Here is a 23,142-nt window from a genome sequence, read left to right as displayed (position 1 = left end):
CAGTAGGAAATAAATAGTATGACTCCCAAGATGAAAAATGAACAGAGAAGAGTCAGCCAAACTTTGAACAAAACCAACGGATAATAAGAAGGATGTCATACGATGAAACCACGCACGCGGAGCTTGCTTAAGGCCGTAGAGAGCCTTGTAGAGCTTGCAAAGGTGAGAGGGCCGAGAACGGGCAATGAAACCCGGTGGTTGTGTCATATACACATCTTCTTGAAGAAATCCATGGAGGAATGCATTCTTAACGTCCAATTGAGGAAGTGATCAGCCCCTAGACACAGCAATAGATAGCACAACACGAATAGTTGCAGGTTTAATCACAGGGCTGAAGGTTTCGGTATAGTCAATACCTTCTTGTTGATGAAACCCTTTGGCCACAAGTCGAGCTTTGTGGCGGTCAATAGTGCCATCTGGTTTGTGCTTCACGCGGAAGACCCATTTGCAACCAACAAGATTCTGGGAAGAAGATGGGGGAACCAGAGTCCAAGTATTATTTTTCAACAATGCATTGATTTCATCAACCATTGTAGCACGCCACACTTAATGTTTAGAGGCCTGAGAGTAACATGTAGGTTCAGCCGATTCAATGGCAGTTAGGAGAGCACGAGGAATTGGGTATTTGACTGTGTCATCGGTTCTAACTCGAGGCTGCACAATACCATGCTGAAGCCGCATCCTCCTGGGCTCAATTGGAGGCGGGGCTGGATTTGGAGGAGATGGAGGAGTGCCGGCCGGCACCGGAGAAGGGGAAACGGGCGGTGGAACAGGAGCATCCACTATCGGCGGCTAAACGGAAGAGGATGAAATAGGCGGTGGTGGAGCTTGAGGCAACCGGCGGCTATGATAAGTTTGTAATGGGGCAGGAGTGGGTGCCGGCGGTGGCGACGAGGCTGGTGGCGCTGGAACTGGAAGAGGAAGGCTCACTAGAAGCGGATCAGAGTGAGAGGACGAATGAGGTTGTGCGACAACAGTAGGAGAGTTGTCGTTCCCAGCAGGATGGTTTAGGCTAGATGAGGTGGGCTGTGAGAGAGGGAGGCCCGGACTAGATAAGAGTGTAAACTCCAATGGGCTAGGTGCTGGAACTGAATGTGCCTGCAAACTTTGTAAGGAAAAATAGTTTCGTTAAAGATAACATGCCTAAAGATGTAGACATGACCAGTGGTGGGATCTAAACAACGGTAACCTTTGTGTTGAGGACTGTAACCTAGAAAAACACACTCAATACTACGACTGGAGAATTTGTCAGAGACATAAGACCCAAGATGAGGAAAACAAGAACAACCGAAAACTCGAAGAGAAGAATAAGAAGGAGGAATACCATAAAGACTAGTATGTGGGGTATCCCAATGTAGAGTAGGTGTGGGAAGAAGATTAAAAAGATAAACAGAGGTTAAGACAGCTTCAACCCAAAGATTATGTGGGACCCCAGAAGTGAGAAGAAGACTGCGAGTCATAGTGACAATATGACGATGCTTGCGCTCGGCAAGACCGTTCTATTGAGGTGTATGTGGGCAAGAAAATCTCTGCTGAATGCCCAATGATTTGCAATAATGAGAGAAGGCAGTATTAACATATTCAGTGCCATTGTCGCTTTGAAGAAATTTGATGGTATGGTGAAAGAGATTTTGGATCAGGGCAACGAAAGTTTGAAAATGAGTGAGCACTTCATTTTTGCGACGCATGGGGTAAATCCAAGTGTAACAGGAGAATTCATCAGTAAAAATAACATAATATTTAAATCCACTAACAGAAGCAACAGAAGAGGCCCAAACATCACTATGAATAATATGAAATGGAGAACTGGCAGTCTCCTTATGTGTAGGAAAAGGTAATTGGTGAGATTTGCTAAGTGTACAATCTCGACAAAATGAACGAAAAGACAATTTGGAATTTATTGAAGAGCCTAGGCGAGATAAAACAGTGGATGACGGATGACCCAAACGATTGTGCCAGATGGATGAGTGAATGGAAGCAAGAGCTTGTGGAGGAGTAGAGACACTGGACAGATTAAGCGGATAGAGGCCATCTTTACAGGGGCCCTGAAACAAGAGACGACCAGTAAGTAAGCAATAGATCTGATAGAAATCAGGAGCAAAAAGAAAGAAAACAAGATTGTCTTTAGTAAAACGAGCAACATAGAGCAGATTTTTACGAATGGATGGAATGCGAAAAACATTTTGTAAAGTGAATTGAGAAGAGCCTAATGAAAGGGGAAGGCTACCAGTATGGGAAACAGGCATCGAGTCCCCATTACCCATATAGACATTATGAGGCCCATTGTAGGATTGAGGATTGGTGACAGGCAAGGCGGTCATGTGATGGGTAGCACCCGTATCCGGGTACCAATTAGGATCAGCAGCATAATGAACTCCAGCGAAAGGAGGTACAGTAGTTGGGCAGGAAAAACGATGCGGGCATTGATGCAGCCCATGTTGACTTGAGTGACAATTAGGACACCATTGTGGAGCAGGACCAAGAAGCCCATTAGAGGCAGGACGCGCGGCCCAGGCAGGAGAAGTAAAAGGCCCAGGGGCATTGTGTTGTTGCATGACATAAGGAAGCTGTGCGATATGATGCTGCTGATGTGGCGGAGGAAAGGAAGAACGCGCACCTGGACGTCGGTTCTGGCCAGTGGAATGAAAGGGACGTCCGGAATGTGAAGGGCGACCGGTGGATGGGCGGTGATCACTAGTGGAGGAGTGGTGATCACGGCTAGAGGAGGGAGGGCCATGATTGAAAAGAGCTGTGGCCGTACCATTGTCAGAGGTGCGAGTCTGTTGAGCATCAAATGAAAGGATATGAGCACGAAGCCTAGTGAAATCAGGAAGTGGGGATTTTTGTGTAAGAGCGGTGCGGAGCATGATGTAATCGAGGCCAAGACCGTGGAGAGTAGCAATGACCAAATCTTCGTCTGACACAAGCTTGTTGATGGAGACCACGGCGTCAGCAACGGATTTGGCATGGCGGAGGTATTGGTCAACAGATTGGGTGCCCTTGTGGAGATCCAGGAGATGCACTTTGAGATTAGTCACGCTAGCCACAGACTTTTGGGAAAAGTGACGTTCAAGGCAGTCCCAAATTTCCTTGGATGTGTCATAGCCAATGGTAAGCTGTGCGATGCTTTCTGTGAGGGTAGTGGTCAAGGTGCTGACGATTAACTGATCCTCCGTATCCCATTTTTCATATGCAGGGTTGGGTTCTTGGGTGGTGGTTGGGCCATTGGTGGAGGTGAGAAATCGTGCAGGAGCGGGCTTGGATCCATCAATGTAGCACCAGAGTTTATTCCCTTTGAGATAGAGTTTGATTTGACGAAGCCAAACAAAATAGTTTGTTTCAGTTAGTTTGATGAAGCTGGCAGTATTGGGAGAAGGATTGTTGGAGGTAGCCATGAGATGGGAAGGAAGGAATGAAGAAGAAAGTGAAGAAGACAGACAGGATCGAGGGAAGGATCCTAGACTACTGATACCATGTAGAATTTGGTTTTCATTGATTCAATTGTGTTTACAATGTACAGATATATAGGCTAGATATAATCTACAGTTACAAAACTCTATAAAGAGCATTAAAGACTATATGTACAGAGGATCAAAACTGATTAACAGTTACTGAATCAGTTTTGAATGCAGAGAGGAAATCTCTCTAACAGAAAGTCATTACGAGCCGGGCTAACATTATTCATGTTTGCAAGTTCTGTTTCTTTCATAGTGCAGTCTATAATGATTAGCATACCATGTACATATGCACCCGTTACAAAGAATTAAAATAATAATAATAATAAATAAATAAATAAACAAATAAATTGTAGGTAGATGGAGTCTACTGAGGTTTTATCTTTGGAGGATCTGCCGTCAAGTATTATTGACACAGACATAAAAATCAATTGTGAAAACAGCAGTTAACGGTTTTAAGAAATACATGTACGTGTGGATTTCCAAAATTGTCTACAAATGATATTGCCTTTTTAACATTTAACACCATGCCAGGTAAGCTCTCTGTATTCTTACTTGAACCCACCAACTCCGCGGAAGGTAAGTCTACATACGAAATGTTTATATTGGCAGGGAACTCTGCCTGCAAAATTGAACATAGAAAGCATGGTTAATGTTGGACTATAGAACTGAAAATTTAAATTACCTAGTAAAAGTCTTGGTGAAAGTGACGCAGACGGATTGATATCTAGGTTTACCAGCAATAAACCTAAGCAAAGGATTCTGGAGTCCACCAGAGATAAAAGAGAATAATCTCAATTTTATTGATAAAAGATGAAAAATATCCGTTCTGCAGCCGCTTGCGGCTGCATAAATAAGAGAAAAGTACCCTAGGGCGACTAACAGCGAAACCCTAAGGCCCATGGATAAAAACGACAACAACCAAAAAATAACTAGGAAAACCAAAAACGGGTAAAATAGAAAAATGCAGTTTTGAGGCCCTAAACGACCCCGAAAGCCCGAAAAATGCTACAGCTCATGGCAAAGCGATGAGTCTTGTTTCTGGCGCGATTCCCTTTCCGGAAAGGTAAGGTGTCCCAATCAGACACCGAACTGCTGTTTCCTGTCTAGTCACTTTTCGTTTTTCTCCTTTAGCACGATCTAACTGTTCCTCAAATTGGGCTGCTATCCGCTCTGCATGAGAAAGAAACGAATGGCCAAAGAATAAGAGAAAGGAATAAAACACATTGACAAACAACTTTGGTGCTTTAAGTTGGAAAATGTCTTGCATTTATGGTTAAATGAATTACACAAAATCACAATTTTGTCACGAGGTTTGCAGTAAAGGTCTAGATTACAAATTTCAAGGATAAAGGATATGAGATCACACCATCTACTACAAGTTATATTACAAATTTTTAATAAGATCGAGATAGTCCATCCAGATTTTTCTTATCAATTAGAACATTAATTTCTTCTATAGTCCCCGAGTTCCTCTTGATTGCGCTAGAAGCTCCATTACTGTTATCTGATATCTGCACAGGTATGTAATATAAGCTTAACAATTCACATAACCTGATGCAAAGCTTTCCATATAAGATCAAAGTTCAGACGAAAATGAATTCGAAGACCAAAATAGTGGACTGACCCAATCACTTCTCCAATGCAGTTATAGAACTGTTCAACCTCTCCCAAATTCTTCAATAGCTTCTTTTAAGTCCTCAAAATCTTCATCATTCAAAGCAAACCGAATCTTCTTCTTCTTCTTCTTCTTCCCCGAACCATCACTATTCACATCCAATTTCTCAATCATTTCAACAATCGGGTAAAACGCTGTCTTCACGGGGCTCCTGGCCGACTTCACCTCGCTCTTGGCGAACTCAAATCCAGCGAGGCCAAAACCGCAGAGAAGAGTCGGTTGTTGCCGGAATTGAAGAACTTTTTCACTCTGGAATCTCTCTCGATCACTCTGATTTTGGCGCGGGAGATTCGGGCGGGAATGACAGAGCAGAAGCGGCCTCCCCCTTGCTTTTAAAAGCCAGAAGCCAGGAAATCACTGTGGCGCTGGTTACATTAATGAAATTTTGATAATACCGGTCTCTATCCTCCCTTGTTGAGGCAATTACTTGATTGCCATGAAACCCGTCTTGATAGATGACAGACGCTGTCATCAATCTCTCATCACAGACGCCCCATCAATCTCTCTCCCTCTGACGCCGCCTCATCTTGCCTTTCATCACGATTTTGGGTTGGAAATCGAAGCCTCACTCAAGCAAGGCTGCTTGGCGATTTGATTCAGGTTAGTTTTTTTTTTTTATCTATTTCAGTTTCAAATTTCTATGATTTTGATGAAGGCCTATGATTTGAGTACTGCCCGCGTCCTTGTATCATTTGATATCAGTGGGTTGAGTTCGATTTTGTTTAATTTGGTGAATTTTCTGGACCCTTTTCACTTGTGTTGATTGGTGTTGATCCCCTTTTGTTTCTACTTCTAGCACAGACACAAAAGACTGTTGTGATGCTTTTAAATGTTTGAGATGTTGATATTCTGCAATTGGTATAGACCCATGTAAGTAGATATTTAAGTTGGAACTGTGATTTTCGAACTGAGGAGTGTTAATTTTGGGAACTGTTGCCTTCTGGTTTTGGATACTGATCTCAACATCATGGTTATGCAACAGTTATAGATTGGGATTATACACTCTGTGATGCAAGATTAGATTTAGCTGTATAGATTGGAATTTACTCTCTGTACTGGTTGCTTGTTGTTTTTATTTCACTTGATTAGATAGAGTTATAGATTGATGATAATTTGCACTCTCTGTGCTGCAAGATTAGGATTTGCTCCTGCTAGTTACTTTGTTTGTTACTGGTCTTGATGATAATTTACACACTGCTGCAAGATTAGGATTTGCTCCTGCCAGTTGCTTAGTTTGTTATTGGTCATGATTTGCTCAAACCTTTGTTTTAGTTTGTTATTGGTCATGATTTGCTCAAACCTTAGTTTCTCTGCTACCTTTGCTCCATTTGCAGAACCTGATAGATCAGATGCTCCTAAGTCCTAACTGCTTTCTTACGAGATCATGAAACCCATTCTGGTGCCATAATCTTTTTTTTTTTGGATAGAATTCTGGTCCCATATCTTGTCATGAGCTAGAAGCATATCTTTCCATTCTTTATCCAATTTTTTAGCATGGTCTGTTGGCCGCCAGTGGGATTTTACCTTTTAATATACTAGTCTAACATGTATGTATATGATAATATGAAGAAGCACCCAGAGTATTTTAATAACAATAGTACCCGTAAGGGGTAGACTCCATTTAATAATAATAGTTTTTGTAATATTTGATTCTACAAAAAAATGAATTTTATACTACATATATAAATTCCAGAATGTAAATAGCTATGTAACATGTATGGTTATGCTTGTTCCTTCATTCTGCAGTTCCGTTTTTGCTTGTTCCTTCATTCTGCATTCTTCATTCTCTTCTGTCTATTCCCCCTGTCCACTATCACAGATTCATAGGTCAGGATGTCGTCCATTTTGCTAAAAATATCTGGAACAATACGTTTAAAATATCATTGGGTACCCTTTCCTCAACTCTCTCAAGGAGAAATTTGTTTAAAATACGTTTAATATTTTTCTGCTGGCGCTTATTAATCTCAGTATGGAAGTTCTGGCAAGTATATGTTAGGAAAGCCTGGTTAAATGAATGACACAGGTTTCAAAGCAGGTTGTGTGGAAGTTGAATCCGTTTCTGTATATGTTGCTGTCACTGCACTACTATTAATTGCTCGTTTCTGGTGTTAAAAAGGTTTTCTGGATGTCATCATTCAAGGCAGTGATTAAACTTAGAAATTGATAAAATTATTTTATAGGGAAAGTGATATTCAGAATCTCATCATATATTCATATCTCACTGTTCTGTGGGAACATGTCCATGTGTTTTTCAACTTTTTGGTTACATACTTTGTATAGCTAGAGCATCTCTATATGCTTGTATTCCTTTCAAATATGCTTCCTGGTTTGAAGAATGTAGATACGGCATCCTTTCACATGTTACAGTTTTTACTCTGTCTGCACTTTGGAGATTACAAATGGATAATATCAATGGAGCTCCATCACATAATTTTGTAACATATTTTGTGTGGATAAGTGGTTTAAAGAGATACATGGGTATGCTTGTTGCCATCCCCTGCTTTTATTTTTCATCATTATCCTTCATTTTCCTTCATTTTCCTTTGTTTTATATTTAAAGTCTCTTGGTTTCTTTTCCTACTGGATAGGTGACCTTGGAGTTCTTGGAACTGGAATACCAATAGGAAAACTTGATATGTATGTTGCTGCAGCTGGTATTAATTCAGAGTCATTGGGAGATCAAGTGGAATACCAAGCAACGCAGCAAGTTATATTATCTTTCATCATGTAAAACTTAGCTAGGAAACTTGAAAATTGAAATGTATGAATGCAATAACAATGTTCCTTAAATTCAGTATTTGATAAATTGATGTATCACAAGGCTTTTGGTACAAATATTGATCATGGTTTGCATTCAATTTGATTTCCAATTGATTATTATTGTGCGTTAGGTAAAATGAACTAAAAAACTAGAATTCGGTTATCTAATATTAATCATATGGTCATTGTGATTTATAAAAATTAAAAGTTAACAAAAATTTATCACGCCATAATAAAGATTAAAATGATAACAAGAGCATTTGAACAACATTGTATTACCAAACAATCAAGGCAAAATAATCTCTTATGTCCAATTTGGTCATTCCACAAACAAAAAGCACAAGCCAGTTTGAGTTTACCAAACACTTTGACACTGCTTTTGTCACTGACAGCACTTATAAAAAGCCAGTTTACCAAACACTCAGCTACTTTGCTTTTCAGCCACTTATTCTCAGAAATAAGCAGAAGCCAGCTTTTCTGAGAAGCACAGCCATACCAAACATAGCCTTAGGGCTGCACTTCGAGGAGTGCAAAAGGCTGAGAGGCAGTAGCTTCAAAATGTCGAGGCTTCTGTTTTTTTTCTTTCTAAGTTTCTAATGTCTAGGGCTCGAGGCTTTCTGTTGAGCCCATATAAGAAGAAAGTGGGCTAAAATTATCCGCTGTTTTTTTTTTTTTTTTTTTTTGAAATAGGGTCAGTACGGCTGCCCTCAAGCCTTGACCATTAATAAAACCTCAGAATACATGGGGGGGACATGATACCTAAACCCCAAAATACAATAAGCATAGAGAGAACATCCTAGATTAAAACCGGGATTCTCCACAAAATCTATGTATTCTAACAAGCACCAATTAGCGAAGAGTGCATCATTGGCTACTCTATTCGCTTTACAAAGGTGGTGACATACCGGAAAGATTTTGCTCACGCGGAGCCATAAGTTACTATGACTATCAGCTTTCCCACTATGTTGCCACCGAAAAACAATTTCGGTGACACTAAGTTTCATCCTGCCACTAGGAGGTTGCGACCATTTGGGAACTCGCCACCAAGCTAGGGCAGACCAGGCACACAAAAGGTGCAGTCCGGGACAGAGCCCACGTCGCCCTACCACTACTCGGTAGGGACTTATTACCGGCATAAAGCCACAATTAACTAATAAAAACCAAAGACAATAAAACATAAAATAAAAGGAAATTGGGCCCATAGCCCAAGCCCAGGCCCAAACCCCACTTAGCCCAATCGAAGAGAACAGCTGCCTGCAAGCATCTCGCCACCGATCTGCAAGCATCTCCCCACCACCCCGTCTGCAACTCCTCCGTCGTTCCATCACCGGCAGTGCCTCCGCCGGCACCTCCCTTGCAGCATGCGAACGCAGGTCGCCCCACCAGCCCTTCCTCATTCCCAGCACACCAAAGAGATGAGCCGCCTCGCCCAAGCCTTCCTCTCTCCAGATCGGATCCACACGAACTAAACCCGATCGAAAAATTCCGATCAGATCCAACCCAGACAGAACCCAGCCTCGACCACCTCCCCAGATCGGATTCCGATCTGATCTGAGATCCTCAGATCCAGCCTTCACTCCCTTGGACGACTCCACCACTTGCAGACCGCCTTCCGGTCGTGGGGAGATCGAGCCCAGCCCCACACTCAAGCCACCGAGCCCGCAAGCACAGCCACCACGCGGTTTGGGCAGCGAAACCACCACGCAGCCTCCTCTCCGATGGGATTTATTACATGGACAACCACCACCGGGCACCAGGCCCCTTCCAAACCCGTCCGACGACGCCGCCACTAGGGCGAGCCGCCGGAGGGAACACACTCTGGTTTCTCTCTTCTCTTCTCTTCTCTTAGGGTTTCTAGTTGGGCATGCTGTTTTTCTTTCTTTAATTCTCAGAATTTTGACTGCATTCATCACACGTTGTGGTTATTAAAATTTGAGTTAATTAGATTGAAGTCCAAAATCTAGACCTCATATTGATTGTAGTCCGCATCAATTTTTCTTGTTAATTGCGGTCCGATGACTCAGCTGGCACCTCGGATTTATTTTCTTTTCCATCTTGCTGACTCAATCCTCATTCATTTTTCTTTTTTACATGACTAATATGCCCTTATTGAATGTCTTTGAACATAAAAGGTAAGAATTAATAGGATTAAAATTAGCAATCTGATTAGTAATTTAATATCATATTTGATGTATATCTTTCTTAAATTATTCTTATTGATCCGGTATAAAATTATGGAATTGATATGACATTCAATACCATATTTAATGTAAATCATCCCTAAAATTATTCTAATTAAAAAGATGTCTTCTATAAGTTAAGAATCTTTCTAAAGCAATTTTTTTATAATGTTTTTCTTCAACACCAAAGCTTCTATGGTTATGGCTCTTATATGTAATGTCAAGTTTTTTATGAACGTGGTTCTCCTTCTTTAACATTAAGATTTCTATGGTCAAGGTATTTTCTTGTTGGCCCAATACGATTGTGATCCTTTTGGTGTAAATCATTCCATGGATAGTAGCTATTCTTCTTCTTCTTCGTCTTCTTCATTTTTTAATTTTTTTACATTTCCTTCTTAACTTACCTTTAACCTAGAAAGGAACATGTCTGTCTGTGTGTGTGTTGTTGTTGGTTGACAAACCACTATTGTAACCTTAAACCTTATTCTAAGGTAAACATTACGCAATTTTTGTGGTAGATGTATTAAGAGCTCAAAAATTCAGCATTGTAGTATACCTCATATATAGATAGTTTTTCTCACCATATGCATCTCGATTATTTATACCTACAATATAGAAGAAAACTAATCCGTAAATTTATATCTCTTACTGAGGTACCTATCTCAATTATAGTAATTGAAGAACATTACCGTAAACATATATCTCTTACTTAGGTACGTATCTCTTACTTATGGTATACCTACAATAGAAGAAAGTTATTCCGTATATCTCGATTATTTATACCTACAATAGAAGAAATCTAATTCGTAAACTTATATCTCTTACTTAGGTACACATCTCGATTACAGTAATCAAAGAACATTAATCCGTAAATGTATATCTCTTATTTAGGTACGTATATCTTATTTATGGTATACCTATAATAGAGGAAATCCTTAAATTTATATCTCTTACTTAGGTAATATGTATCTTTTAGCTAGAATGTTTTGATGAACTTTTTTTTGTACCTTCCAGTTAGGTTGATTTCTCATCTCTATTTGCTAATTTTATAATACTAATTATATTTTCAATTATTGCAGGTTCATCATGGGTTCAAAATTCAAATTGAAAAATAAATAAATGCTAAAAAGCTATTAATTTGTTTCTATATTTAACTCAATGGGAAAAATGGGCATGAAAATATAATGACAATAGTCAATGGACCTAGATTAATAATAAAATTACCTATGGACTACATCCATTATGACGAAATGAAATTGGAGTTATATTCAAAAATCTCTTAAAATTTTCAACAAACGTGCATGCTTGCTTGTTGATAACTTAATTAACAACTTACAAATAACAACGTGCAAATGTAAGTTATTAATAACCAAATTGACAACATGCAAATGACGCATGTGGTGATAAATAATTTTCTACAACATACATTATTTCCCCGTTGTAGAAGACTATAGGTAACAACATGCTGAAACATGTATATAGACTTTCTGCAACTGTTTTGAGTTTGATGAAAGCAACTAGCTAGCTAGCTTAAACGATCACGTAACAAATAGAAGAGTCTTCATTAATGCTAGTAAATTATATACTTGGCCCCTACCGCGGATATGGTTCAGTAATATTTGAAATCTCATTTCTCGACACATGCACAAAGCTTTTGGATTGATCAGACATCTCAGTGACTCTGAAAGAATGATTGTTAAGCATGGAAGGAACTGAAGACAGGGAAGAATGATATGCAGGTCTTAAGGGTGTTGAGAGTGTGAAAGAATGATTGAGCATGGAAGCAACTGAAGACATGGTTGGTCTGTTGTTTACATTTTCTTGCACACATAATAAACCAATGTGGATGCATCTGAATGTTTCAGATCTTGACCATGTTGTCAACCCAGGATGAGGATCTATGATATTTGGAATTGTACCGTCCCTCCAATTTCTCCAGGCCTTCAAAAATTAGAAAAAAATATATAACTTCCAAATTCCGATTATATATGTTGCAGGCTCAAGGCAAAACTAATGTAACAACTTTGATTATATAATCTTACTTACGTAGCTTAGAAGGTGCTCTTCATCCTCGCCATTCCGGAAACTGCCAATCTTCTTACCGCTGACTATCTCAAGAACTAACACGTCAAAACTAAAGACATCCAATTTAACAGAAAGGCGCTCGTGAAATGCATATTCGGGTGCCATATATCCACTGCAATATGACATCCAAATATGAAATGCAAGTATGCTGATTCTTAGAGGCGCCATGTAAGTTAGAGTGCAATGGTTACTTACTAGGTCCCAACGATAGTCCCTGTATCTCCTTGAGTTTGATCCATAACAAACAACCTTGCCATACCAAAATCTGAAATTTTGGGGTTCATTTCTTCATCCATGTAAGTTAGAGTGCAATGGTTACTTACTAGGTCCCAACGATAGTCCCTGTATCTCCTTGAGTTTGATCCATAACAAACAACCTTGCCATACCAAAATCTGAAATTTTGGGGTTCATTTCTTCATCCAACAGAATGTTGCTAGCTTTGATATCGCGGTGAATAATTCGAAGTCGAGAATCTTCATGGAGGTAAAGAAGACCACGAACAATTCCTTCTATGATTTTGTAACGTGTTTCCCAATCCAAATGTCCATGATTGGTTGGGTCTGAAAACAATTTTGTTAGAATATATGTAATGTGTGCCAGTGTGTTATGTGTTGTGTACCTTAGTTTTACCTACCATATATAAAATCTAGAATTATAATTATAAAATACATATACTGGGGATGTAGAGGATACCATACCAAAAATGAAGTGATTAAGACTTTTATTAGGTATATATTCATAAATGAGGATCCTTTCCTCTCCTTTCAAGCAAAAGCCTTAGAGCCTCACTAAGTTCCGGTGTTGAAGTTGAGCAACTAACGTGACTTCATTTTTAAATTCACGATCACCCTGTTGAGTACTCTTAGATAGCCTTTTCACAACTATATATCGTCCGTTATATAGCTTACTTAAGTCTATTAAATTTTTTTAAAAAAATACAATTAAAGAAAACAATTATTTCGGTTTTCAGTGTACAACAAGAAAAAATATTTTTTACCACTTCAAAGGTTAAATTAGCAAAAGCACAATTACAATTGAAAAAGTAAAGCTCAGTTTTTTTACCTTATAAACAACTCCAAATGCACATTGTCCAAGCTTATTTTCATCAGAAAAGTCATCCGTTGCAGATCTTATATCTTCAAAGTTATATTGTAACGATTCCACAAGGCTAATTTCTCCAAAAATATCATCTGAAAAGGTACAACTTAGATAAAAATAATAATAATAATAATAAATAAATAAATAAATAATCGTTTGAAAACACCAGACAAATTCGTACAACCTCCAAACACTAGAGACAGGTCAACTTACCGTCAAGTTTTACCCTTGGCTTCTTGACTCTTAAGAAAATGCATATGCCACCGAGAAGCATCGTGACAAAAGCAATCACAACCAAAATGATGATGATATTTCTTTTTCTGTTACTCTTCTTTCCTGCAGAAAATCAGAAGGGGGTATAGGAGTCACTCCGCGATTCATGTAAATAATTTTGAGGCATGATACCGTCTGTATTGTATGGTTAACCGGAGTGAGGATGGATGTACTTTCTCTAAGAAAAGATGGCTTACTTACATATACATGGTATAATGCGAACATATATTATGTGTGTATCTTGCTTAGGTGGAAGTTCTGGAGTTGTTAAAGTAACTGGAGTTGTTAAAGACTTAAAGTAACAGAAGCTGGAGCTGGAGCTGGAATATTTACTTCTGAATCGGCTGTAGAGTTATAGAAAAGATCGAACTCAAACCTTATATTACAACTTGTTTTAAGAACTCTCTTGCTCCTGACTTTCCACTGCAACATAGTGGAATAGCAGCAGAGATGCAACTGTTCAGGCAATAATTGCAATTGGCTTTGTCTATGTCCGGAGTGCACTGCGCAAGTGCATATATCGTTTCGTATCCCGGAGCAACTGCATGTCCTGCTGCATATTTTTTTCGAGAATCGCCTGAAGTAGCTCTGTCTCTTAAAGTTTCCAACAAGAGGTTAAGCACGAACCCAAAAGCTTGCTCGTTTAAGGCGTTGTTCGGGCTGGGCAGAAATATACTAGGGTCCTCTTCCTCAATACCAAATATGTGGTCTTGAGAGTACCGTACCATCACTACCATGCAAAGCTCTGCCCATAAGATTGCTTCCGTTTTATATGAACAGTTTCGCAGGAGACTCTGAGTGGACTCACTGAGACAGCTACTACAGCCTTCGAGTCCAAGGTCTCCTTTGCACAATGCAATGGCATTCACTTTGTTGGGGCCTTGTCCGAGAGAAGAGTTGTGAAAGCCATAGTTGGTTTGGTTTTGGAAAGTGTTGGAAAAGGAGGAGAGGAGGCTGACCTCATTTTGTTGGTAGATGCTGCCATTAGTGTAATTGCGGGAACCAGCACAATTCAGCTGCCGAAGTGCATGAGGCGTGACCTAGGGTTATGATTTGAGCAACAAGGTGGTGCAAGGTTGTGGGAACGAAGAAGAACAGAAGCGGCCATATTGAGGATCCCATTTCTTTTTTAAACTCGAAACTATTTCACAAATATTCTTTAAATGTTCTTGAGCTTTAAAGACTAGTTAGCAAGCATGATCAACCCACTCGATGTCCATTCTATAGAAACGAAGATTAATTCTAGCTTATATCTATCTCTATCTCAATTCTCAAACCTTACCCTTAGTCCCATGTCGCTGTCTCCTGAACTGTTTATAGTCTAGTCCTATCATATGTGGTTTAGGTGGTCTGTGGTTCAATTTTGACCAATCCTACTAAAACCAAATAAATTGACTACCCACAGTGCTTTCCAATGGTAGGGACGTAGGGTTACCAAAGCTCCGAAGAAACACGGAACCAGGCTAACTAGTAACATCACAACCAGGCTAACTAGTAACATCACAATAGCAACATGTCTCTGCGTGACTATTAAGAAGAATCACCGCTAAAATTACTTACGAGAATAAACAAAAGTTTGTGGTGCTGTTGACATGGTTGGCGAATTGGGTGAACACACCATATTGCAGTGCCCGTATCTACTTACCATATTGCCTGTATGATATATATTTATTTTAAGCAAACCTAATGCACTGACAGATGTGTGCATTAGCGCAAGAAGCTAATTTGGTGCAATTTATTCCCAGTATTTATATTGATGTAGCTTACTGAATGGAATAAATATAAACGAAGAAAATTGTGAAATTCTGTAAGATCACAGTTGAGTTTGAGATTAACTTAAACGAAAAAAGACGGTCAAAATTTGAAATTACATAAACCATACAAAAAGAATGTCTCCTCCACTGAAAGATACTTTGGACTGAGCTACCAGCCTACCTTCAACATTATGAGTTCCGAGAACATCCTTACACACAGGATGTAAAGAACAGGAAAACTTAATTTAACTAAAAGATAGACTTCTTCACTTGCAAACTTACCAAGTAGAAAGCATTAGTTCTCAACTCTCTCTACCTTGGTTCCTGTTTTAACTTCCTCAGAGAAGATAGTAGTAACCGAGTGCTAGAAACACCGCAACCAAAAAAGCTGCAGGAGCAGCCCATACCCAATAATTATTACTCTTCTTCCGCTTCAGTATGGCTTTCGGAAGTGAGTCTGGACCTCTTGGACGACCCCTATTCCTGATAGTTTTATCCTTTTGCACCTTCTCCTTAGCAGGGACCGGAACTTCAACATTAGGTATTTCTGGTTCTGCAACTTCAGCAATTGGTTCCGTTGCCTCATCAGGATTGTTCTCGGTTACCGATGTAGCCTTCTTCTTTGCCTTCTTTTCACGCTCCTAAGTTCAAAATGGTAAATGTCAGTTTAACTCCAAAACAAATCAGCAAAGATCAACACGAAAAAAAAAAAAAAAAAAAACACACAAAAACAAATAAGAAACTACCTTGAGCTTCTTTTCGGCTTCTTTTTTAGCTCTAATTTCTGCTTTAGCTGCAGCTTTCTCTGCCTTTTTCTTCTTCCTTTCCATGGCCTGCTTAGCTTTAGCAATTTCCTCTTCTCTTTTCATCTCCTTCAACTTTGCTTCATCAACTTTACTTTCTTTACTGTCCTTTTTCGGTTTCTCAAGCCCATATATCTCCTCGTCTTCATCTACAGTAGATTTTGGAAGCACTGCTTTACTTTTGGCTTCTTTCTGAACCTTCTGTACAGGCAAACTATCTAATGGAGCAGATCTGCCATCTTCCTTGACTTGTTTTGTATTAGCTTTTGTTGCCGACTCTACTACTATGGGTGTGGACACTTCATGAACCACCAATGGCTTCTCATCTGGGTTTCTTATTCGTCCATCCCTACTCAATTGCCGACTATCCAGAGACGACAAAATTCTTTTCTCATAATCATCCCTAAAATCCTTTTTACTATTCCACTGGGACATAAATTTCTCCACCTGTCACATATATCAAATCTTTTAAATACCCCTACTACATTTAACAATGAGTGACGATATATAAGGAGTCGTTGTTTAACAAACCTCTGCATGAGTAAGCTCTTCAAGTGCTTTAACATCATTCTTCATAGCCAAACCTCTCGCTTTGTTCAAGATATTACGGCTTAGGTAAAAGGAGGCATTCTGCAAATCAGTATAAATTAATTGTAAGAGTGACAATAGTAGATTCTAAATAAAATATAGCCATTTCTTTCCACTCCATGTCAGAAGGTTACCCTCTTAAAATTTGAGAACATTTCATAGAAAAATAGGCTTACGACCTCCACTACAGTTTACAAACGAATAACTACCATGTGTCCAAAGTCCAAACAAAATAATTTTGATAATATATTTAGACATGGCATATCAAAAATAGGGAACTTCAGACCTGAAGAGAGAGAACAAAAAAGATGGCCAAACAAAATCAGAGGATCCCAATTCATACATTTTATGATTGTAAAATTTCATTGCAAGATGGGTCCAAATGAGAGGTTATATACCACCAGACCACAAATTTTTCACTAATTTTAAGGAGTTTAAAGCTTGGATATCTACCCGCTACCCATCCCAGTCCAGGCCACTTGCGTAAAAGGCTCCTGGGCACCAATACAGTCTACTCAACTAGATTCTAACACACCTTTCCAATATAATAATGCCTCCACAATTTTCACCTTTACCAAGATATTCTACGGGTGACCGGAGTGAATAAAAAATTCAAATAGACCCAAAGACACTTCCAAGTCAATAATATATATATATATATATATATATATATATATATATATATATATAGAAGATTATAGAAAGTAAGCAACTAAGCAAGTCTAAAGATTATAGAAACTACAGGCAACCCAATCACGATATTAATTTTGCTGAAGGCCATCTCTTGTGAAGATGTATTTGAAGCATTATTTGAATTCTGAGCAATTGGATTAAGAAGGATGCAACCAGTGAACGGAGAGGAGCTTGTATATAGGAGACGGGCCATGTAAAATTTTATAAAGAATAAAACAAAGTCAAAAAAAAAATTGAACAAAGTCAAAAATCATTTCTAGCAATACCCTGTCTAAGTGTCCAACTGATATAACTATTCCTGCTGGAATAGTACCAAGTTAACAGTGAAACCCTATTTGCATAGACTAATTTAAAGCTCCAGCAACATATTGGACTTTGAAGCTAAACTAAAACATGACGGAAAAAAAAGGTTCACTTTATCATCCATAATTCCATATCCAGTACATTTGGCATCACTAAAAAATTTTATATATTTATCATAAACAGTTTCAACCCTTCGCTGTATCTTTCCTCTGCCCAAAAATAAATCTTTGAGCTTAAAGGATTGAAATGTTTCTTCATTTTAATATGCATCTAGAGAATCAAATCAATACATTACCTATTCTGTTACAAATGCTATTTTCAAAATTCAGCAAAAACAAAAACAAAAAATCGACAGAACAGTTCAACAAACATAAGATCAGAATATCCAAGTACTAGGGTTGACCTATACCAACACAATTACAATGAAAACAAAAGGACTCGTGGTTTCTCAATGGAATGCAGGGAAAACAATTTGAGATTTTGAGTAAACTATGGTGAAGCAATTACGATTTTCTGAGCCAAGAATAATATACAATTTTTCATAATCACAACAACAGAAGTCCTTAAAAGAAAAATAAAAAAATATATATAATTAAAAAATACCAACCCAAGAGTACAATAAAGAGAGAATGAAAATGTGAGAGAGAGAGAGAGAGAGAGATGTTGCAGCAAAATTTATGTTCACTTACTTGCTGATCAAGCTGCTGCCTAAATGTAAAAATGCTCTGTTGTGCTTGATCCCTCTTATCAGTTACAATCTTCAGCTCATCCCGTATTGATGAAATTTGCTTATCTACGGCCTTAATTGCATCATCAAGTTGCTGAATTTTGGACCTAACTGCTTGTTGCTCTTTCCTTACTCCATCCAAATCACCACCAATAAGCTACAATCAGATGATTGTGAAAATGATTAGCATACAATACATAATAAAGAAAGTCTGCAAAGAATAATCAAGAGATCGTTCAAAAAGATGCAAATGTTAAAAGTCCACTTACTTTAACCTGGTCTTGAAGGGCATCTTTGTCTATATGAACCACTGATTCCTGAATCTTGGCTCGTACAGCAGCATTAGCAATGACTTCTCCACGTGTGTTTTCAAGTTGTTTGATCTCTTTAAGGATTTTCTTCTCCTCAGACAACGGAATGCTCTCATGTTGTATGATATACTGCAAGCCTTTGATCTGTTCAAAAGTCCAAAATTAGAGACTAATATATAAGGCAACGATTAACAGACGAATTTGGAGATACAAAGCTTGGTAAGAAGACATACCCGAGCATCAAGCTCTTCCTCAGATGAGCACAAACCACCGTTGCGACCAGCATGATCTGCATTGCGGAGCTTTTTGAGATCCTTCTGCAGAGGCTCAATCTCCTTAAATTTCTCATCCGCAATTTTTCTAATTTGCTGGTTGTCAGATCTCAGAGCCTTAATCTGCTCTATTAACTCAAATCTCTCGGACTGAAGGAAGAGATACAGAGAGAGAGAGAGAGAGAGAGCAGTGAATTAGAGGTCTGCTCTTCTAAACGTACCAATAAACATCAAAAATCATCTTCTTTTATCTCATTGCAGTAATTGTTATTATCAGCAACAATAAACAGTGGAAGCAATCATTTTCCAGGACAATAATAAACATTATTATCAGCAATAACATTGCTGTAAAAGTGTAAGCTATCCCTGCCTTGAAAATGTGTAAGCTATTAGCTATAAATGTCAAAAATCAAACTCAATGGCACAAAATTATTAATGTATAAGTGGAACACTTCACAGAAGCATGGAAACCAGAGGAATGGCTTCACTATATGGATATCATAGATATATGTATGTATTGGTACTTCAAAAACAGTGTTTATATATATACACGTGTACATGCACAGGCATTCATCACCAAGTATGATATTTTCACAGCAGCTAATGATCAAGTTCCTATTCCTGAAATTCATACATAGCTATACAATGTATCTATTACTTTGTCAACACATTTACCACCCGTGCTGAAAGAAATACTTACAACTACAGTGTAAATAACTTACTAAAAAGCTTGTTATAACTTATGAGGACCCATTGTATAAAACAGTCTCTTCTATATGTTTCTGATTATCTAAGTAGCTATATCTGATTAGCTTCTACAGCTTTGATAGTTAATTCATTACTAGTAACTTGTTAACATCACCTCTAGTTCGTCTCTCTTGAGGCTCTCAAATAGTCTTCCATTAAAGAATTAGTTCAACTAGTGATTATGCATGCAATCATACTGCTTTCAATCCATCTTTTCTCTGCTTTCAGATTATATAGTAGATTAATAGCATCGAGTAGTAAATATAGGTTTAGCATAGCGATGAATTCCTGCAAAATTATCATATTTCAGTAGCAGCAGATGAGAGCCTCTGTTTCAATGTTCTAATGCCATGTGTCCACATGTAATACTGTAAGGAACCAATGATGTAAAAACAAACAGATAAGAGTAGGTTATGTTCAAAACAAAGCTCTCACTATTAAGGGCCGTGGACTTCAACTCACCCTCTTTGCATTTAATGCTTCAAGGACTCGAGATCGAGCCTGATTCTTCTTCTGAACTTCTACATTAGCCTGCTCAATTTTGGCTTTTAACTTTGGATCATCAAATGTCCGGTACCTGACGAAATAAAAAGAATGGATCTGCTTAGGGGCAGGCCACTCATCAACTGCATCTTGAGGGAAGTTTTGTACCGCAACCCCATTCCCTTCCTTTTTAGTCATTTCATCACCATGTGATCCAAATTTTATGGGCTCATTATGCCCTGACCCTTCTTCCAGTTTCCCATTTTCCTTGGCAGAATTCTCTCCTTCACTAACAGTCCCAACTGGTCCTTGGACCTTCTCAAATCCCAAATCTTCGACCCCCATATCTTCCACCAAAGAACAGCCTTACAGACCAAAGTCCTGATATAAAGGCAAAATCATGTCATCTGAAAGAAAAACAAGGAAAAGGATACTGTAGAAAAACAAAAAAAGCCACAGCAGTTCAAATCAAGATTATTTCAACAGGGACTCTAACCAAGAATCACAGGATTAATCTTCTAAGGCCATTTTAATTGATCACAAGTCTACCAAAATAATCAAAAAAAGAAGAAACGCATAAATCTAAAACTCATAAATTTGCGCATCCTTCACTTAAGATCATGAAAACAAAAGACTAAAACTTTCAATCAAAACCCAAAAGATAACTGCAGTGCAGAACACTAAAAGCTTCATAGATCATTCCAAACACCAAAACAAGATAAACCCAGATTCTAAAATTAAACAGATACACAAACACCCAACAATCAAAATCAGAGGCTCAATACAACTACAACCATTCTCACCATTTTACCAACCCAATATCCACACAGACATGTAAATCTGATCAAGAATCACATTACACAACATGGCATCGGATTCCAGAATCAAGCCATTCAACAAATCCAATCAAACAAAACCAAACAAAAAGCCAAAGATTTGATCTGAACACAATTATTTTACCAAAGACAAACGAGATCAACCGGATCAACCCACCAACCAAAACAACATCCAAAACTGAAAATTGAAGCAACAATGGTGAAACAAACAGACAGCGGATCATTACCAGGAACAGAAACAAACGGGGAGCAGTAAAACAGAGAGAGAGAGAAACCGCGAGAGACAGAGTATATCCCTTTTTATCAAAAGAAAAAAGGGCCCCAAATCCGAGTTTGGCAAAACCCAGAATTATGGTCAAGATCTCGTTTCCTTGTACTTATATATAAAATTTAAAAAAAAAATTAAAAAAAAAATTCCTTTCTCTCAAAAACAGAGACCCTTCCTACCCTGTTTCCTTCTCCGTTCAAAGTCTCTCTCTTTCTTCTTCTTCTTCTTCTTGTTCCTATTTCCAAGAGAAGGGAGTGACCGGCTAAATTAACTATGTGGGTTTATTTAGAGGGAGTGAGATGGAGACATTTCAGGTGAAGCAGAAGAAGATTTTGGGGTATATCGTTTAATTTCTACTTTCAGTAAATATTCTTGGACTGTTTGAGGACGTTTCTATTGTCCCCCCTCCGTTACAAAAGTTTCTTATAAATAGTAAATCACAATAAAAATGGGTTTCTCTTTTTCTTTCTTTTCTCTTTTCAATAATGAATATTAATGGATATTTTTCCTTTTCTGTAATCTCATTAAGGGTCTTGGATTTTAGAATATTTCAAGGATTGGGGATACAGATCCTTCCTTTTTATAGATTCAAGTAAAACATAAAATATCACCATTTTTGGAGGTATAAGATACCATGTTCATAGGAGCCTATAATTTGGCAAGTGAACTTTCCATATAGAGAGAATTTGAATCTTTACGTGCCCATAATTTGAAAGATGTTTCTCCAAATTTGTGCGGATGCACGGAATAAACATTTTTGTAATATATTAATGTAGGATGTCAAGCCTAAAGTTAACATGATCTTATCTTTAGGAATCATAATGTTGGTGAAGATTTTTTTTTTTTTTGAAGAAATGTTGGTGAAGATTTTAGAGTTATTGAGGTAGCATAAAAATTGAACTTGAGATTTGTATTGAAGTTTGAAAATTTTTCAATATTGTTCTTTTGTTATATTGAAAAGATTAGTCTTTGATCCACCCTCCATCTTAATCACCATTTAGCTAACTCAATGGCTTAATCTTTACATATTTTATTTGTGAGATTAAGACATGAAATGTGAGAGTAACAAATGAGTGAGATAGCTTCTAATCTAAGAACTTTCACATATTTTAAAAAAGTTATAGCATTTTATTTTTTTAGAACCGATAAAACACTGTATGGATAAGAAGAGAGTGACCTCTTACACTATGGTTATATTTCATCCTCTACTTGCAATTGAAAGAAACAGGATAATAGATTTTTGTAGATGAAAGAATTTCAAGCTCATTATGGGAATCTCTTTATCCATCTAGTTGTAATAAACAAAAATCCTTTTTTTAGTGTTTTTCCCCTTAGTTCAATCAAATACATTCGTTAATGGAATGTAACTACTCATCTAAAACTTCATAGTATTATAGCTTAATCTTGCTCTCTAGTGTAATGGCTTCTTCTTTTTTGTACGAAAAGACAACAAAAAATAATAGAAAATTTTTCATGATCACTTGGTAGAGACACAAGTCTCTCATTTGCAATTGGGATATTCTGAGTCAGCTTACAAACTAATTGTTATGCACTATCAATTGTTTTGGGAATGAAAAATAATTATTAGTTATCAAAATCTTGGATATTTTTTTCCACAATTGGAGATAACCTAGGAATTGTGTATGTAGACTCTAGCATTTGACTTTTTTTTGTTTAAAAATGAGGTCATGGACCATATATTAATCACAAACCAGAATAACCATTACATATCTTTCATTCTTTCCGCTGCCATTAATACACAAACTAGTATTTCTCCACACATGCTCTGCATGTGCAAGTTTTTTTTTTTTTTTTCTGAAAATAAAA

General features: G+C 37.9%; 1 protein-coding gene, 1 long non-coding RNA gene and 1 pseudogene across 4 annotated transcripts; 1 reads left to right on the top strand and 2 right to left on the bottom strand.

Annotated features, from left to right (window-relative positions):
• Window positions 1–4,936: 4,936 nt before the first annotated feature.
• LOC133727974 (uncharacterized) lies at window positions 4,937–7,947 on the top strand. Of its 2 annotated transcripts, none has more exons than XR_009855474.1 (2): window positions 4,937–5,733; window positions 7,722–7,947. It is a non-coding gene; the product is annotated as an uncharacterized LOC133727974 (long non-coding RNA). The 2 variants fall into 2 exon arrangements; XR_009855475.1 differs by lacking the exon at window positions 4,937–5,733 and adding an exon at window positions 6,524–7,611.
• Window positions 7,948–11,666: 3,719 nt separating this feature from the next.
• LOC133730922 (cysteine-rich receptor-like protein kinase 44) lies at window positions 11,667–14,824 on the bottom strand (annotated as a pseudogene).
• A 509-nt stretch (window positions 14,825–15,333) lies between these two features.
• On the bottom strand, window positions 15,334–21,646 carry LOC133727970 (proton pump-interactor 1). 2 transcript variants are annotated; one of them, XM_062155400.1, is made up of 8 exons: window positions 21,495–21,646; window positions 20,191–20,592; window positions 18,943–19,131; window positions 18,668–18,853; window positions 18,361–18,555; window positions 16,619–16,717; window positions 16,031–16,534; window positions 15,334–15,925 (listed from the first exon to the last, which is right to left on the bottom strand). In XM_062155400.1, the coding sequence occupies exons 2-8, from the start codon at window positions 20,554–20,556 to the stop codon at window positions 15,623–15,625; spliced, it is 1,842 nt and encodes a 613-aa protein (XP_062011384.1). In that variant the 5' UTR covers window positions 20,557–20,592; window positions 21,495–21,646; the 3' UTR covers window positions 15,334–15,622. The 2 variants fall into 2 exon arrangements, with proteins under 2 accessions (XP_062011384.1, XP_062011383.1); XM_062155399.1 differs by lacking the exon at window positions 21,495–21,646 and adding an exon at window positions 21,275–21,468.
• Between the last annotated feature and the right edge of the window lie 1,496 nt (window positions 21,647–23,142).

Source organism: Rosa rugosa, chromosome 2 (assembly GCF_958449725.1).
Source record: "Rosa rugosa chromosome 2, drRosRugo1.1, whole genome shotgun sequence".
NCBI lineage: Eukaryota > Viridiplantae > Streptophyta > Magnoliopsida > Rosales > Rosaceae > Rosa > Rosa rugosa.
The sequence above is the reverse complement of the archived record's forward strand: the minus strand, read 5'-3'. Positions and strand labels throughout refer to the sequence as shown.